Genomic DNA, 19293 nt, shown 5'->3' on the forward strand with positions numbered 1-19293 from the left:
AGCCAGAGGACAACTTTGCTGTTATTCTCAGGAATACCATCCATGTCAAAAGAGTCTCGCATTTTTCCAGTTCATCTCTTGTGTTAGTGTGTAGTGTGTGGTGTAGTGTGGATGCATGTGTACATGTAGATGAGTGTGCCCCTCGCATGTGTGTGTGTACCCCTGAGGAGAATGGAGGTTGTTAAGGCTCTGTCACCCATTTGCTTGTTTCCTTGAGATGGGTCTCTTACTGATTCTAGATCTTGGCATTTTTCTGAACCCTAGCAATTCCCTGGTTTCTGCTCCCCATTCCACTGGGATTATAGGCATGTGTGGCAACACTTAGTGTTTGGAGAATCTAACTCAGGCTTTCTCAGGCCTGCTTTTGCCCTCATGCTTGCATGGGAAATGGTCTTAACAACTGGTCCATCTCTCCAGGCCTAAAATTGATCTCTTAAAATATCAATGCTAACAGAACAAGACTGTTATAAGCCAGGAGTTTGAAACAGACTCAAAAGATAATTTCACAAATTTATACTCAACATATGGCTAGTTTATTATGATTTTCAACCCTGAGTTTTTTCTCTAAAATATGTAGTCTCCTTGCTAATAAAACTGAGAAAATGTCACCTCTTTGAAGCAATAATGATCAGTTTAAGAACCATTAGAAAATTTTAAGAGGAATGAATATAGAGTATGTAATAGCTCTATAAATGAAGCTATTTTAATTTGAAAGGTATGGAAGATTGAGGCTGTGAAAGTGTTCATCCTTCATTCTCTGAAAAAATGTCAATGAATTATTTCCATTAAAGGGGTACATAAAGGGATTTTATCAAATGGGTATATACACAGAGCCAAGGAATAAGATTGAAGATGAGAAGTGAGCAGATTTTTGGAAGAAGAAAAATGGTTGGAGGAGAACTGGGATTGCAGCCAGCAGGAGTCCCAGAGAATCTGGGAACTTGGATGTGTCTGGTTTCATCTGACACAAAGATGAGCTCTGGGGCTAAAAGTAAGGATTTGGGGCTGGAGAGATGGCTCAGCAGTTAAGGCTTTTGCCTGAAAAGTCTAATGACCCCTGGTTCAATTTCCCAGCATCCACATAAAGCTAGATGCACAAAGTGGCACATGCATCTGGAGTTCATTTGCAGTGGCAAGAGGCCCTGGAAAGCCTATCCTCATTCATTGATATTCCCTTTCTCCCTCCCTCTCTCCTTGCAAAAACATATGAAAAAAATCACAGATTCAGTAGAACTTGTATACCAAAGTGCCAGGCCTCCTGCTCTCCCTTGTCCTCAGTCCTTAAATAGACAACAGTGCCCTTAGCCAGGAAGCTTGTGGTAATTTGGAGAGGCTCCAGGGATGGTGAAGGGCAGGTACAAATAAGATAATGAAGACTGTTCCAAGCCCTTGATTTAACTGTAAAAGTTACACTCCAGAAACCCCCAACTCCTTAACCCTCAAGCAAGGAGAATTTTGGAGGATTTATGTGTGTGTGTGTGTGTGTGTGTGTGTGTGTGACTCCAGGAAAGCACCTTTGGGTAACTCTGTCAGTGAAGTGGTCAGCTTTCTCCTTGATTGCCCTACAGTGAAGCCCAAGTCTATAAGCTATACTTACGTGCACAGAGGTTCTTAACCATTTCCATGGGAATTCTAAGTGCCCAGCTTGAGGAGTTTTCATAAGCTAAACATGACCATGCAACAAGCACTCAGCTAGAGAAACTGAACAGGGCAGCTTTTCATAAGCTCACATGCTCTTCACTGACCACCACCTAAAGAAAGAGAAGAAACAGCTTATCTTTCATACTTAAAACTTTTTTTCTTTGTTTATTTATGGTTTTTCTCTGTTTTATCATAGGGCTTTAAAAACAAACCAAAAAAGATGGGTCACATAAAGCCAGACTTGATTGATGTTGACTTAATCCGAGGTGAGTTATAAATTTGATTTGGTTCTTATACATATTATTACATATTCATATTCTTCCCCCACCTCTGTCCATTATTTAAAAAGTCTCTGTAGCTCAGGCTGGCTTCAAACTCATGGTCTTCCTGCCTCAGCTGTCCCAGTAATGGTATTGCAGGTATGTGCCACCTAACCTAGTTTTTTTATTTTATTATTTTATACTGGCACAATTGGTTGTGTTTTAGGTATCTTCCTTATGTACTTTAATTGCCAAGAGTAACATTTTTCCTCATCATATAGATTTTAGCACTTTTTCCCCTTTGCCTTCGTGCCATGTGGGTATATGAATTGCATGGTTTTCATAAAGATGAAAGAGATGGGCTTGGACACCTGCTGTTGTGTCATTGTTGACAGTACAGCTACCCCTGAGTTACTTTGAGCTCCGGTTCTACAATCTAAAGTGAGATCATCTTATTGAGGTCTTGCTTCTGTCTTAGCTAAGCAGGTCATCCCTAATTTTTGCTGTACCTGTTTGATGTATTATGACAAGTGGTCACAGGTGTGATGCATATAAAGGTTTCTTAATTCTGTTTTATTGTATGCTCAAAGGCTCAACATTTGCTAAAGCCAAGCCTGAGATTCCATGGACATCTCTGACTCGGAAGGGGCTTGTTCGAGTTGTGTTTTTCCCACTGTTCAGCAGTTGGTGGATTCAGGTTACCTCTCTAAGAATCTTTGTTTGGCTGCTACTGCTTTACCTCATGCAAGGTAACTGGGGAAGTGGGAATGAACTCTGACAATTGCTTTCTGCTGTTACATAATGAAGGCTTACTGTCCTTTCCCTTCTCTTTTTCTTTGGTGCCTTAAAGAGGGTTTTTAAAATTCTTTTCACTTGTGACTCTTTTCAACCAAGAAAGTTTATACCACGTTGGTTATATAGCTATATAAAGTATTTATTGATAATAAATTATAATGAAATTTATTTTAAAACAATTCTTTGGTATACATATAATTTTCCTATTAAAGATAAAAGCATTTTTTCTATTTTTCTAAATTAAAAAAATTTCATACTGAGATGGATTAAAAAATATTTATTTATTATTTATTTATTTGTGAGAGTGAAGGAGAGGATGGGCATGCCAGGGCCTCTAGCCACTGCAACCGAACTCCAGATGCAGTGCCACCTTGTGCATCTGGCTTACATGGGTTCTGGGGAATCGAACCTGGGTCCTTGGGCTTTGCAGAGAAGCACCTTAACGGCTAAGCCATCCCTCTAGCCTGAGATGGATTTTTAAATACAGAATTTTTAATTTTATTTTTACTTATTTAATTTTTCTGGCATCTGTGGGTGTGGTGTGTGTATGTATGTGGGTGTGTGTGTCACGTGCGTGTGCATGCAGAGGTATACTCTTACTACTTATCTGCATATTTCCTTGAGATAGGTCTCTCCTCCCACCCAGAGCTGCTGTCTGTCAGTGAGCTTCAGCCATTCTCTGGTCTCAACCCCCTGTGGGCTGGGATTGTAGTCCTTTATAGCCATATTCAGTTTTTTTGGACGTGAATTCTGAGGAGTTAAACTCAAGTGGTCTCTGGCCTGAGAGGCTCTCATGCTTAAGCCTGATTTTTAAAAAAAAAAAAAAAAAAACAACTTGTAATGTGACTGAAATCTTGGTGGAATATTTGATCCTGCAGGATGTAGTGCATCTTCAGTTTTTCAGAGTTGGTTGGCATTTTCATTTTCTAACTCAATGTGAGAATGGTACTTTGCATAAAGACTAGTGCCAAACTACAGACACATATTAGGGCTGGAAAAATTTGTCATAATCTTTAGGCAAATTTTATTTAATTACCTTTTATGAAATTCATGTCAGCAGATCATCGAACAGTAGTTTTTTTGTTTGTTTGTTTTGTTTTTCAAGGTAGGGTCTCACTCTAGCCCAGACTGACCTGGATTTCACTATGTAGTCTTACGATGGCCGTGAATTTATGGCAATCCTTCTACCTCTGCCTTCTGAGTGCTGGGATTAAAGGCATGTGCTACCATGGCTGGCTCTTCTTTAAAATGTTTATTTATTTGAGAGAAAGATACAGGAGAGAATGGGAGCTCCAGGGCTTCTTGCTGCAAATGAACTCCAGATGCATATGCCACTTTGTGCTGGCTTTACACAGGTACTAGGAAATCAAACCTAGGCCATCAGCCTTTGAATACAAGCACCTTTAACTGCTCGTCATCTCTCTACCCTTTCTTTTTTCTAAATATATTTTTAAATTTTATTTATTTATTTGAGAGAGAGAGAGGGAGAGAGAGGCAGACAGAAAGAGAGAATGGACATGCCAGGGCCTCCAGCCACTGCAAATGAACTTCAGATGCATGTAACCACCTTGTGCATCTGGCTTACATGGGTCCTGGTGAATCGAATCTGTGTCCTTTGGCTTTGCAGGCAAGTGCCTTAACCACTAAACAATCTCTCCAGCCCTCTTTTTTTTTTTTTTTCAAAGGTGTTTTTTTTTTTTTGAAATTTTTTATTTATTTATTTGAGAGTGACAGACACAGAGAGAAAGACAGATAGAGGGAGAGAGAGAGAATGGGCGCGCCAGGGCTTCCAGCCTCTGCAAACGAACTCCAGATGCGTGCGCCCCCTTGTGCATCTGGCTTGTGCATCTGGCTAATGTGGGACCTGGGGAACCGAGCCTCGAACCGGGGTCCTTAGGCTTCACAGGCAACTGCTAAGCCATCTCTCCAGCCCTCCAGCCCTCTTTTTTATTTATTTTTATGTATGTATGTATGTATGTATGTATGCATGCATGCATGCATGCATGCTCACCAAGACCTCTTGCTTCAGCAAATGAATGTGAGATGTGCCTCTTTTTGCATCTGGCTTATGTAGTGTGAGCGTCAAATCCTAACATTTAGATTGCCAGGGAAGACGTCGCAGCTGGCTTATGCGGATGACTTGGGAACTGAACCTGGGTCAGTAGGCTTTGCAGCATGTGTTTTTAATCATTGAGCTATCTTCTCAACCCAAACAGCAGTTTTTCAAATCAAACATTCTAACACTGTTGCAGTTGTTACCTTCTTGTTTCTGGTACAGACACCTGACCAAAAGCAGCTTATGAGAGGAATGGATTTATTTCAGGCACATGGTTTCCAGGGGAACCTTCATCATAGTGGAAAAGGCTGGTGCATTTCATAATACATCCACAGCAGAGAGACAACACAGCAAGCACCAGCAAGCATGCACTGACTCAGAACAAACAGGGCTAGCCTTAACTCCACGGTCTGCCCTTGGTGACACACTTCTTCCAGCAGGGCTCCACTTCCCAAGCACTGTACTAGGTGGGGACTAAGTAGAAAACTTGATCATACACATGCGAGGCTATGGGAACATTGCATTCAAAAGCACCACACACTGTATATGCTAAAGATATATTTATTTGATGCTTTTAAAAATACATATTTTTTATTGACAACTTCTATACTTATGGACAACAAACCATGGTATTTCCCTCCTCTTCTCTTCCTTACTTTCCCCTTCATAACTCTGCTCTCCATCATATCCCCTCCCTCTCTCCATTAATCTCTCTTTTAATTTGATGTCATCATCTTTTTCTCCTATTATGAGGGTCTTGTGTGTGTATTGCTAGGCACTGTGAGGTCTTGGATATTGAGGCCAAATTCTGTCTAGACAGTTGTATGTAAGGAGTGGTACCCTTCCTTTGGCTCTTATATTCTTTCTGCCACCTTTTTCGCAATGGGCCTTGAGCCTTGGAGGGTGTGAGACGCTTTAGTGCTGGACATTCCTCCATCCCTTCTTTTCAGCACTATGTTGCCTTTTGGGTCATCCCAGTGGTCATCGCCATCTGAAAAGAGAAGCTTCTCTAACCAGAAGTGAGAGTAGCATTAATATATGAATATGAACATTAAATGGTAGTGCTTTCAGGGAAATTTCATGAGAGTAATATATGCATTTATCCAGACAAGAGTAGGCTTCATACCCCTAAGGCTCATAACCTCCCCTGCCATAGGCTTTTGATTATGTTTTCAGTACCAGGCATATATTCCCTCCCATAGAGTGGGCCTTCAGTCCAATTAGAGAGCAGTTGGTTTTCCCCAGAGCTGACATGCCACTATTGCACTCATTCATTCATTTGGCCTGTCTGGCCAAATTTGAGGTGTCCAGTGTCCACTGTTTTCACCGCTGATGACTTCTGTCTACCAGAAGACTGCATAAAGTGCAGCTTTTTCCAGCTTTCACTTGGCTGGTCTACAGGGAAAAGGTTTTCTGCTCAGCACCAGCTTGATTTCTCAGTGACTTTGCTGCACAGGCATGTGAAGTCTTCAGCAATAGGATCTTACCATCTCTTTCTCATGGGAAACCAAGGGCCTTGGCAACAGCCTCTAATGTTTTGGAGGCCACAGGAACCTTGCTGACCAACAACTCACTCGAAGATATCCCATCCCTGGCACTGAAAATTTTCTAGTAACAATCTATGGCTTCTGGATATGCCATTATTTAAGAAAGTGGATTTTCATATGTCTTATTCAGAATATCTTGAATTTTGATGGACCCTCCCCTCCCACCTTCCTTTTATACAATTTCTTCCCCTGACCTCACTTAGGCCTTTCCCCTCCCTGGAATCTGTTCTTCTACTTACATATATATACAATGCCATCCCCTTAAGATCTTCCCTCTGCTCCCTCCATTACAACCTTTTTCTAGCTTATGGGCCTTTGTCTATACATTTGTAGTGAGGATCCACATGTAAGAGAGAACATGTGACATTTGGCTCTCTGGGCCTGGGTTACCTCACTTAGTATAATCCTTTCCAGATCCATCTACTTCCCTGCAAATTTCATTTTTCTTTACTGATGAATAGAACTCTATTGTGTAGATATACCACATCTTTATTATCCATTCATCTGTGGATAGACATCTATGTTTGTTCCATTTCCTAGCTATTGTGCAAGTACCTCTAAGGTAATGAGAAGAGTCATTAGGATATATGCTATAGCTGGATCATATGGCAAATCTATTTTTAGCTGTCTCAAGAACCTCCACACTGATTTCCACAATGGTTGTACAGTGCAGAAGGGTTCCCCTTTTACCACATCCTCGCCAACATTTTTCATCATTTGTTTTCTTGATGGTAGCCATTCTGATGGGTGAGAGATGGAATCTCAAGGTAGTTTTAATTTGCATTTCTCTGATGGTTAAGGATGTAGAACACTTTTTAGATGTTTATATGCCATCTATATTTCTTCTGATGAGAACTTTCTAGTTCTACAGCCCATTTAAAAAATGTTTTTGTTTATTTTTATTTATTTATTTGAGACTGACAGAGACAGACAGACAGACAGACAGACAGAGAGAGAGAGAGAAAGAGAAAGGGAGGGAGGGAGAGAGACAGAGAGAATGAATGGGCATGCCATAGCTTCCAGCCACTGCAAATGAATTCGAGACATATGCACCCCCTGGTGTATGTATAAAGCCCATTTTTTGATTGGGCTGTTTGATTTCTTATTGTTCTGTTTTTGGAGTTCTTTGTATATTCTGGATATTAATCCTCTGTCAGATGTGTAGCTGACAAGGATTTTCTCCCATTCTGTAGATTGTCTCTTTGCTCTATTCACAGTGTCCTTTGCTGTACAAAAGCTTTGTAATTTCATGAGATCCCAGTAGTTGATCAGTGGTTTTATTTTCTGAGCAATTGGGGTTATATTCAGAAAGTTGTTACTTATGTCAATATATTGAAGGGTTTCCCCTACCTTTTCCACTATCGATTTCAGGTTTCAGGTCTGATATTAAGGTCCCTGATCCACTTGAATTTGATTCTTGTGCATGGAGAAAGACAAGGATCTATTTTCATTTTTCTACATAAAGATATCCAGTTTTCCCAGCACCACTTATTGAAGCAGCTGTCTTTTCTCCAATGAATATTTTTGGCATTTTTGTCAAAAATCTGATGGCTGTAGCTGCCTGGATTAACATCTGGGTCCTCTGTTCTGTTCCATTGATCTACATGTCTGTCTTTGTGCCAATACCATGCTGTTTTTGTTTCTATGGCTTTGTAATACAGCTTAAAATCGGGTGTGGAGATACCACAGCCTTATTTTTGTTGCTCAAAATAGTTTTGGTATTCAACTATTTTTTTTGTGCTTCCAAATGAATTTTAGGATTTTTTTTCTATTCCTATGAAGAATTTTATTTATTATTTATTTATTTTATTTTTTTCTCAATTTTTATTAACATTTTCCATGATTATAAAAAAAATCCTATGGTAATACCCTCCCCCCCCCCACTTTCCCCTTTGAAATTCCATTCTCCATCATATCCCCTACCCATCTCAATCAGTCTCTCTCTTATTTTGATGTCATGATCTTTTCCTCCTCTTATGATGTTCTTGTGTAGGTAGTGTCAGGCACTATAAGGTCATGGATATCCAGGTCATTTTATGTCTGGAGGGAGCATGTTGTAAGGAATCCTACCCTTCCTTTGGCTCTTACATTCTTTCCGCCACCTCTTCCACATCAGACCCTGAGCCTTGGAAGTGTGATTGAGATGTTACTCAGTACTCCAGTCACTTCTTTCCAGCACTATGATACCTTCTGAGTTGTCCCAAGGTCATTGCCATCTGAAAAGAGAAGATTCTTTACCCAAAGTGAGAGTAGCATTAATATAAGGGTATAAATATTAAGAGAAGTGCTTACTGGGCAGTTTGATAAGCATAGTATATACATTTTTTCCAGACATCAGCAGATGTTACACCCCTAAGGCTCATAACCACCCCTGTTTTAAGTTTTCAGTATATGGGATATATTCCCTCCCATGAAGCGGGCCTCTGGTCCAATTGGAGGGCAGTTGGTTTCTACCATGACAGACGTGCCACTATTGCACCCATTGGCTCATTTGGCCTGGCTGGCCAATTATAAGGCTTGCAATGTCCACTGTTGACTATCTTCACTGGTGGCATCTCTTTCTGCCATTGAACTACATGTAGAATGGCTTCTTCTAGCTTTCTGTCAGCTGGTCTCCATGGAGGAGGTTATCAGCTCAGTTCCAGCATGATTTCTCAGTGGCCTTGCAGCCCAAGTATGTGGTGTATTCAGCAATAGGGTCTTGTCATCTATTCCTGGTGGGAAACCTAGTACCTCAGCAATGGAGTATAATGTTTTGGGGGCATCAGAGACCTCCCTGGCCAACAACTCACTGGAGGTATCCCATCCCTGGCACTGAAAATGCCATCAGAATTTTAATGGATGTCTTTCCATTTCCTTGTGTCTTCTTCAATTTCTTGCTTGAGTGTTTTAAAGTTCTCATTGTAGAGATCCTTCACTTCCTTAGTTAAGTTTATTCCAAGGTACTTTCTTTCTTTCTTTCTTTCTTTATTTATTGAGGCAATTGTGAATGGGAGAGATTCCTTGATTTCATTCTCCGCATATTTGTTATTAGCCTACAGGAAAGCTACTGATTTCTGTGTATTTATTTTGTATCCTTCTATGTTGCTAAAAGTGTTTATCAGTTCTAACAGTTTGCTGGTGGAGTTTAGAGCCTTTTATGTATAAAATCATATCATCTGCAAATAATGATAATTTGATCTCTTGCTTTTCAGTTTGTATCCCTTTTATGAGTGTCTCTTGCCTTATTGCTATAGCTAAGACTTCCAGTACTATATTAAATAAAAGTAAACACCTTGGTTTTGTTCCTGAATTTAGTGGAAAATAGCTTTTATTTTATGTTGAGATATGTTCCTTCTATTCTTAGTTTCTGTAATACTTTTACCATGAAAGGGTGTTGGATTTTATTGAGTGCCTTTTTTGCATCTATTGAGATGATCATGTGATTTTTGTCCTTCAGACCATTTATATGATGATGTATTACACTTATTGATTTGCATATGTTGAACCATTCCTTCATCCCTGGGATAAAACCAACTTGGTTGGGGTGATTAATCTCTCTGATATATTCTTGTATTCTGTTTGACAATTCATAATTTTTGCATCTATGTTCATGAGGGAGATTGGTCTGTAATTTTCTTTTTTTGTTCTGTCTTTGCCTGATTTTGGTGGGAGGATGATGCTGGCTTCATAGGAGTTTGGTAGAATTCCTTCCTTTTCTATTTTATGGAAAAGTTTGAGAAGCAGTGGTGTTAGTTCTTCCACTAAGGTTTGGTAAAATTCGCTAGTGAATCCATCTGGGCCTGAGTGTGGTTTATTTTTTCCTGGGCTTTAATTTTTAGTTGAGAGATTTTTTTTTATAACTGCTTGGATCTCTGTACTTGTTATAGGTCTATTTAAATGGTTTATCTCATCTTGATTTAATTTTGATATGTCATCCATATATCAAGGAAATCACCCATTTCTTTCAGGTTTTCAAACTTAGAGGTATATATATTCTTTTTTTAAACCTTCTTATGCCTTCTTTATTTTCTTTTTTAAAATTTTTATTAGCATTTTCCATGATTATAAAAAAAAAATTCCCATGGTAATTCCCTCCCCCCTCCACTTTCCCCTTTGAAATTCCATTCTCCATCAAAGAGGTATATATAATCTTAAAGTATGTCCTTATAATTGTCTGAATTTTTTTGGTATTTGTTGTATTGGTGCCTTTTTCATCTCTAGTTTTATTAATTGTCTCTTCTCTCTTTTGGTCAAATTTGCTAAGGGTTTGTCAATCTTGTTTATCGTTTCAAAGAACCAGCTCTTTATTTCATTGATTCTTTGGATTTTTTTTGGTTTTGGTTTCTGTTTCATTAATTTCCACCCTAATTTTTATGATTTCTTCTCATCTACTGATTTTTGGTTTGCCTTGTTCTTCTTTTTTCAAGGCCTTAAGGTGAAGCATTAAATTATTTGTGAACTCTCTACTTTCTTAATATAGGCACTTAGAGCTATAAATTTCCCTCATAGGCTGCCTTCATTGTGTCCCATTTGGAATGTTGTATTATCATCATTTGATTGATCATTCAATAGTGTACCGTTTAGTCTCCATGAATTTCTGTATGCTCTGTAGCTTTTTTGGTTGTTGATTTGCAGTTTAATCCCATTGTGGTCAGATAGAGTACAAGAGATTATTTCAGTTTTCCTATATTTGTGGAGATTTGCTTTGTATCCTAATATATGGTCTATGTTAGAGAATGTTCTATGTGCTGCTGAGAAAAATGTATATTCTGCAGCATTTGGATGGAATGTTCTGTAGATATCTGTTAGGTTCATTTGTTCCATGACATCATTTAATTCAGATGTCTCTGTTTATTTTTTGCCAGGATGACTTGTCAGTTGATGAGAATGGGGTGTTGAAGTGTCCCACTACAATTGCATTTGATGTTATCTGTGACCTTAAGTACAATAGTGTTTGTTTGATGAAACTGGGAGCCCCCATATTAGGTTCATATATGTTTAGGATTGTAATGTCCTCCTGCTGGAGTGTTTCTTTAATCCGTATAAAGTGACCTCCTTTATCTTTCCTTACTAATGTTGGTTTGAAGTCTGTCTTGTCAGATATTAGGAAAGCAACCCCTGCTTGTTTCCTAGGCCCATTTGCTTGAAATACCATTTTCCATCCTTTCACCCTAAAGCAGTGTCTATCTTTGATTGAGAGATGAGTTTCCTGGAGGCAATAAATGGCAGGATCATGCCTTTTAATCCAGTCTGCAAGCTTGTGTCTTTTGGATGGTGCATTGAAGCCATTGATATTAAGAGTTATTATTGAAAGGTATGCATTTATTCTTGCCATTCTTCTTATTTTGTAGTGCTTTCTGTTTCCCTTTACTCATTTGTTTTATCTGTTATTTGAGTGTGGCTTATTTTTTCCTATTTCCTCCTGTGTGTGTTTTGCTTTCTCTTTGGCATTAAGAATTCCTTCAAGTATTTTCTTTTTTTTTAAAATTTTTATTTATTTATTTGAGAACGACAGACACAGAGAGAAAGACAGATAGAAGGAGAGAGAGAGAATGGGCACGCCAGGGCTTCCAGCCTCTGCAAACAAACTCCAGATGCGTGCGCCCCCTTGTGCATCTGGCTAACGTGAGACCTGGGGAACCGAGCCTCGAACTGGGGTCCTTAGGCTTCACAGGCAAGCGCTTAACCGCTAAGCCACCTCTCCAGCCCATCCTTCAAGTATTTTCTTTAGAGCTGGTTTAGTTGTTATAAGCTCCTTTAGCCTGTTTTTGTTGTGGAATGTCCTTATTTCTCCATCAATTTGGATAGATAGCTTTGCAGGTAAAGTAATTTTGGTTGACAGTTGTTCTCTTTCAGAACTTGGAATATATCTTTCCAAGCCCTTCTGGCTTTTAAACTTTGTGTTGAGTGATCTGCAGTTATTCTGGTGGCCTTGCCTTTGCAGGTGACTTGCTTTTTCTTTCTAACTTCTTTCAATATATTTTCTTTGGTTTGTATGTTTAGTAGTTTAACTATAATATGGCGAGGAGGGGTTCTTTCCAAGTTTTGTTTATTTGGTGTTCTAAAAGCTTCTATTATCTGCATTGGCTTTTCTGTCCTAATTTGGTGAAAATTTTCTTTTATGATTTTGTTGAAAACACCTATTGAGCTTGTGGATTGAAATTCTTCTTCATCTGTTATACCCTGAATTCTTTTTTTCTTTTTTTTTGGTTTTTCGAGGTAGGGTCTCACTCTGGTCCAGGCTGACCTGGAATTAACTCTGTCATCTCAGGGTGGCCTTGATGAATACTTTTAATTATTATCATTTTTGTTTATTTATTTGAGAGCGACAGACAGAGAAAGAGGCAGATAGAGAGAGAGAATGGGCGCTCCAGGACCTCCAGCCATTGCAAACAAACTCCAGATGTGTGCGCCCCCTTGTGCATCTGGCTAATGTGGGTCCTAGGGAACCGAGCCTCAAACCTGGGTCCTCAGGCTTCACAGGCAAGTGCTTAACCACTAAGCCATCTCTCCAGCCCATACCCTGAATTCTTTTTTTTTTCTTTTCAAATTTTTATTAACAATTTCCATGATTTATAAAAAATATCCCATGGTAATACCCTCCCTCCCCCCACTTTTCCCTTTGATATTCCATTCTCCATCATATCCTCTCTTTTATTTAGTCTCTCTTTTATTTTGATGTCATCATCTTTTTCTCCTATTATGATGGTCTTCTGTAGGTAGTGTCAGGCACTGTGAGGTCGTGGATATCCAGGCCATTTTATGTCTGGAGGAGCACGTTGTAAGGAGTCCTACCCTCCTTTGGCTCTTACATTCTTTCCACCACCTCTTCCACAATAGACCCTGGAAGGTGTGATAGAGATATTGCAGTACTGAGCACTCCTATCACTTCTTTCTAGTACCATGATGTCTTCTTAGTCATCCCAAGGTCACTGCCATCTGAAAAGAGAAGATTCTCTGCAAAATGTGAGAGTAGCATTAATATAAGGGTATGAACATTAAGAGAAGTGCTTACTGGGCAGTTTGATAAGCATAGTATATACATTTAGCCAGTTAGTAGCAGATGTTACACCCCTAGGACTTATGACTACCCCTGCTTTAAGTTTTCAGTATTAAGGAAGTATTTCCTCCCATGGAGCCGGCCTCCAGTCCAATTAGAGGGCAGTTGTTTTCCACCATTGCACCCATTGGCTCATTTGGCCTGGCTGGCCAAATATAAAGCTTGCAGTGTCCACCCACTGTTGAGTATCTTCACTGGTGGTATCTCTTTCTCCCATTGAACTGCATGCAGAATGGCTTCTTCCAGCTTTCTGTCAGCTGGTCTACATGGAGGAGGTTATCAGCTCAGTTCCAGCAGGATTTCTCAGAGGCCTTGCAGCCCAAGTATGTGCAGTCTTTAGCAATAGGGTCTTACCATCTATTCCTGGTGGGAAACCAAGGGCCTCAGCAATGGCCTATAGTGTTTTGGGGGCACCAGGGACCTCCCTAGCCCATACCCTGAATTCTTACGTTTGATCTTTTCTTAGTGTCCCGGATATCTTGAAATTCCCATACATACCTTGCTATTAGCTTGTCTTTCTCTTTGTTAGACTGTATTAGATCTACCACCCGGTCTTCTAGTTTAGATATTCTGCTCTCTCCTTCATCCATTCTACTGATGAGACTTTCCACAGAGGTTTTATTTTTAATTTTTTAATTTTTAAAATTTTTAAAATTTTTTATTTCATTGACTGTATTCTTCAGATCCTGGATTTTCTTCAGTATTTCTATTTCCTTACTCATGTCTTGTAATGTCCTCTTTATTTCATTGAGCTTATTTCCTGTGTTCTCTTTCAGAAGTTTGTTTTCTTCTTTAATTCCTTTGTTTTCCTCATTGATTCATTTCATTTCTTTTCTGATTTCTTTGAGCATAGATACCATCATTTTCATGAAATCTTTGTCAGGCATTTCATCTAAAACAGTCTCATTGGTGATGATTTCTGATGGATTTATAGTTTTTGGTGGGACTGTATTGTCTTGATTCTTTGAGTTTCCTGTATTATATTGTAGCAACTTTTGCATCCTGAATTGATTTGATGCTTGGATTTTCTACTTATCTGCTGTGTTCCCAGATGTGGCAGCATACCTCTATATATCCTCAGGATATGAGTTCAAGGTGCCAGGTGTAGCTGTTGTCCCCCAATCAAGCCACAGAATAATCCTAGGTGTTGAGTTTGCTTGCTAATGAAGTATTCTCGTGGGCTGGGTGGAATAATTCACTGGCAGATTCTAAACTTTAACCAAGTAACATACACAGTCAATAAAAACCGGGGATTAAAACAGTCATATAAAGCCAAAATCCCCAAGGGTGTGTGTTGTTCTACACCCTTAATCTTGTCAGCTGGGAGGTTGAGATTTCTGTTCTGAATTGGGTTCCAGGTCTACCTGGATCTGGGTCAGACCCTGCCTCCAATAATGACAGAAGCAAAAAACAAAGGCCCTGCATATACATATGAAAGCATCAAAGGCAACAGTATTCAACCCCCAAGTACAGGTTATTTGAAAATGGTAAAGCCAAGCAAGAATATATACCCCATAATCTGCCCTGACAAGGAAAGTGACATTAGCTCTTGCAGTGCAGGCTTGTGTACTTTTTAAAAAAAAAATTTTTTTGTCAGTCCGCCTTGTTACCTTTCGGGGTGGCTTCCAGTTTCACCAAAGCTGAGTGCCCGCCTCAGTCCCTCCGTGTTGTGCCGTGCAGCTGTGCCTCTGCTCTGCTCTGCTGGCTGTGCTGCCACTGCGGGCGGAAGGCTGGAGGCTCCGGTTCTGATGGTGGGGCACAGGAGTGTTCAGCCTTCTGGAGTTGCTCGCACTTTCAGTAGCTCTTTAGTTAATCTCAGCTGTCTTTCCTTAAGATTTAACTTTGCAAGAAGGTTGATGAAGTTGAAAAAATTGTTGCTTGCTCTGTTGCTGCTGCTGCCGCCTGGCACACCTGGTGGGGTGGCGCTGGGCGGGTGTGGAGTGCAGTCTCGGCCTGCGAGCACCCCGGTGGGACTCTAGCTGTTTTCTTCCTTTCTGGTGGTCTAGGTCTCTCTGGCTTCTCCATTGTGTCTAAGACTAACCTATACTCCCTCACTTTTCAGAAGAAGAGTATATTTTGCTGGGGTTTTGCTTAAATCTCTCCCTAGGCTGGTTTGGCATGGTTCTTGCCGCCATCTTTCCCAGGAGTTCCAACTTGATGCTTTTTTTTTTTTTTTGCTGAGGAAGATACTATCTTTGTTTTCTGTAGTGAAGTCATTATGTACGACTTTCATGAGCTGAGTCCAGTGATCTCTGTACCCTGCAGGACTGGGATTCCAGGGTGTGTGGTCATGTCCATCGGGGTGGGCCCTGGGGAGTTGAACTCCCATGGTGTCTGGCCTTCAGCCCTCATGCTTGTGGCCAATGCTGTGACCTGGACATCTCAGCCTGTTATTTATTTTTGACACAGGGACTCATCTAGTTAGGCTGGCCTTGAACTTGCTGTGTATCTGTGGATGACCTTAAACTTCTGGTGTTTCTGTCTCTACTTCCTGAGTGCTAAGATAACAGGTATGCATACAACCTGTGGTTTGATGTGGTTCTGAGGATCAAACTCAGGGCTTCATGCATGCTAGGCAAGCACTCTGCCCACTTACCCACATCCCAGCCCCCAGTCTATAGACTTAATGTTTCAAAAATGAGACTGTACTGTTCAGCAGGATTTTCTTTCTGAAGGGAATGTGTCTTCTGTCCAGTATAGTAGCTGTGTAGCCATGTGGCCAGTAGTATCAGTAAGGAGCTAACTTTGTAATCTTATTTTAATTGTATTCATAACTCATTTTAATGGCTGCATAGTAATCCACTATATGGGCTCATAATCTAGAACCAACATTTTAATGTCAGTATCAAGAGTCTGTCATGTAGTTTCTCTAGCTGCTTACTAGTTTTATTATCTATAAATATCACTTATATAGCTCTTTTGCCTTAGTTTGTTTAGACTACTAGCACAAAAATGTTAAAGACTTGGGTGGATTATAAACAACACAGATTTATTTCTAATATTTTTGGATATTTTAAGTAAGATCAAAACACTGAAAGATTCTGCCTCAGCAAGTCACAGGTCAACAAGTTACGAAAGGATCACCTTTTCTGTAATCTCCATGTTTCTCATTTCTTTTTTTAAACATGTTTATATTTTATTTGTTTGTATGTATGTGTGAATGTATGTATTGGTTTGCCAGGGCCTCTTGCACTACAAATGAATGCCTGGCACTTGTGCCCCTTTTTGTGTTAAGCTTATGTGGGTGGTTTGGGCATTGAACGTGGGCTGACAGGCTTTACAAGCAGGTGCCTTTAACTGCTGAGCCATCTTACCAGGCCCTCTTTCTTTTCCTCCCTTTTCCCCTCCATACCTCCCTTCTTCTCTTCTTCCCTTCTTTTTGATACAGGGTCTCATGAAGCTGATGTTGGCCTTGAATTCCTAATATTCCTGCTCCCATCTCTTAAGTGCTGTACCACCATACCTGGCTTGTGATGTTCTTCTTTCTTTGTTTTTTTTCCTTTTTGTTTTTTCGAGGTAGGGTCTCACTCTAGCCCAGGCTGACCTGGAATTTACTATGGAGTCTCAGGGTAGCCTTGAACTCATGGCAATCCTCCTTACCTCTGCTTCCTGAGTGCTGGGATTAAAGGCGGGCACCACCATGCCAAGGGATATTCTTATTTCTATCTGAGGCCTCACCACAATAAATTTTACCCCATATTTCTTTTTTAATTTTAAAAATATTTTTTATTTAGTTATTTACAAGGAGAGAGAGAGAGCAAGAAAATGAGAATATTAATGGGCATGCCAGGGCCTCTGCAATGAGCTCTAGATGCAAAGCTTTGGCTTTACGTGGGTGCTGTCGAATCAAACTTGGGTCATTAGGCTTTGCCAGTAAGCCCCTTAACCTCTGAGCCATCTCTCTCGTCCTTCATTTTTATTTACGCCTGCATAAAGTACAATGCAGAGGCAAGAACATCAGGGTAGTTAATTCCTGGATTCAAACCCAGTGTTGCTAGTTCCTTTCAGTGCCATCTTGGAAAATATTCTTTCTTTGAGTAGAATAAAACTTCAAAAATGCCTGCTTGGGGCTGGAGAGATAACTCAGTGGTTAAGGTGCTTGCCTGCAAAACCTAAGGACCCAAGTTCAGTTCCCCAGTACCCATGTCAAGCCAGATACACAAGGTGGCACATGCATCTGGAGTTTGTTTGCAGAGGCTGGAGGCTCTCATGAGCTCATTCATATATTTTTCTCTCCTTCCTCTCTTTAAAAAAAAAATATGTATATATATATACACACACACACACATATATATATAATATGTAAGTAAATAAATACAATATTTTTAAAATTGTGTGCTTTATGTAGCATCTAGCTATTGTTTTGGAATATCTAGTTTCATGCCCACAGAATGCAATTTACTTTTAATTGGTTATTTTTCACTCACCTAGCAATTTTTTTTTTTTTGAGGTAGGGTCTCACTCTAGCCCAGGCTGACCTGGAATTCACTATGGAGTCTCAGGGTGGCCTTGAACTCTCGGAGATCCTCCTACCTCTGCCTCCCGAGTGCTGGGATTAAAGGCATGCGCCACCACACCCGGCTCCACCTAGCAATTTTTGCCATCAGTTTCCACTTAGCTAATGTGCAAGTAGATGAAATGCTGGAAATTATTAGTTCCTTTAAAAATAATAGGTTGTGGGCAGGTGTGTTAACACATGCCTTTAATCCTAGCACTTGGGAGGCAGAGGTAGGAGGATAGATATTCCAGGTCAGCCTGGGCTAGAACAAGACTGTACCTTGAAAAACCAAAATAAATAAATAAATTAAAAAATAAAATAAATAATAGTAGATTGTGGCCAGGTGTGGTGGTGCATATCGTTTTTCTTTTTTTTTTTTTTTTTGGTTTTTCGAGGTAGGGTCTCACTCTGGCTCAGGCTGACCTGGAATTTACTATGTAGTCTCAGGGTAGCCTCGAACTCTCGGTGATCCTCCTACCTCTGCCTCCTGAGTGCTGGGATTAAAGGCGTGCGCCACCATGCCCGGCTCGTTTTTCTTTTTTTCCACATCTTTTATCCCTGTATTTGAGAGGCTGAAATAGAGTGATCCATCCCCATGAGGTCTAGGCCAGTCTGGGCTAGAATGAGACCCTGCCTCAAATATAATTAAAAAAGAAAAATAAGCCAATAAAATAAAATGATACGTTGTGGAAACCATTTATATAGTTGCTAGGATTAATTTTGTAAGATGAACTCTAATGTTTTAAATCCTCCGCAGTTACAGCAGTTGTGTTATATCTTATGATGCCTATTGTGAATGTGAGCGAAGTGCTTGGACCCTTGTGCCTTATGCTACTCATGGGAACTGTCCATTGTCAGATCGTGTCTACTCAAATAACAAAGCCATTGGGAAATAATGGAAGTCGGAGAAGAAGGTGAGATGAGAAGTCATACTGTAGCTGTGTATTTTCCTCAAGTATCACAGAGATTTTTAAAGTCTTTGATTTAATTAATTTAAAATCTCCCTCTTTTATGTGGATTTTCATTACTTATTTGACTTGAAGATGCCTTTTCACATTTCTCCTGCTGCTAAGAAACATTACTAACTTTTAATGTCAAGTGGCCTCTTTTCATTCAATATAACTGTTTGAAAAGAAAATTACTATAGTATGTTTTGTTAACCAAGTTTTCAGTTGGGGTGTACCTCAGTGGCAGAGCACTGGCTTAGCATGTAGCATGTGTGGTCCTGGGTTCAATCCTCAGCACCTCCTCCTTGAGAGACAGAGATAGCGAGGGGATGGGGATGAGAAGGAATGAGAATCTTCACGTGAAATTCAGCTTTAGTCAAAATTTGTTGGGACTGGGAAGATTGTTCAGTGATTAAAGGTGCTTACTTGTAAAGCCTGCCAACCTGGGTTCATTCCCCAGAACCCACATAAAGCTGGACACAAAGGAGAACCTATGTCTGGAGCTAG

General features: G+C 40.0%; 1 protein-coding gene across 9 annotated transcripts in view; it reads left to right on the top strand.

Moving 5' to 3' along the window:
* Phtf1 (putative homeodomain transcription factor 1) overlaps positions 1 to 19293 on the top strand; it is a 59614-nt gene that overhangs the window by 12414 nt on the left and 27907 nt on the right. For 5 of the 9 annotated variants that reach the window (XM_004667553.3, XM_045138607.1, XM_004667554.3 and 2 more), the window contains 3 exons: positions 1838 to 1907; positions 2492 to 2650; positions 18597 to 18753. In XM_004667553.3, the coding sequence (XP_004667610.1) occupies positions 1838 to 1907; positions 2492 to 2650; positions 18597 to 18753 (386 nt within the window). Of the gene's footprint in view, positions 1 to 1837; positions 1908 to 2491; positions 2651 to 18596; positions 18754 to 19293 lie in introns of those variants that run through there. The other 4 variants (XM_045138609.1, XM_045138611.1, XM_045138610.1 and 1 more) reach the window with 2 other exon arrangements.

The sequence above is a fragment of the Jaculus jaculus genome, chromosome 19, assembly GCF_020740685.1.
Source record: "Jaculus jaculus isolate mJacJac1 chromosome 19, mJacJac1.mat.Y.cur, whole genome shotgun sequence".
In the NCBI taxonomy this organism is placed as follows: Eukaryota; Metazoa; Chordata; class Mammalia; order Rodentia; family Dipodidae; genus Jaculus; species Jaculus jaculus.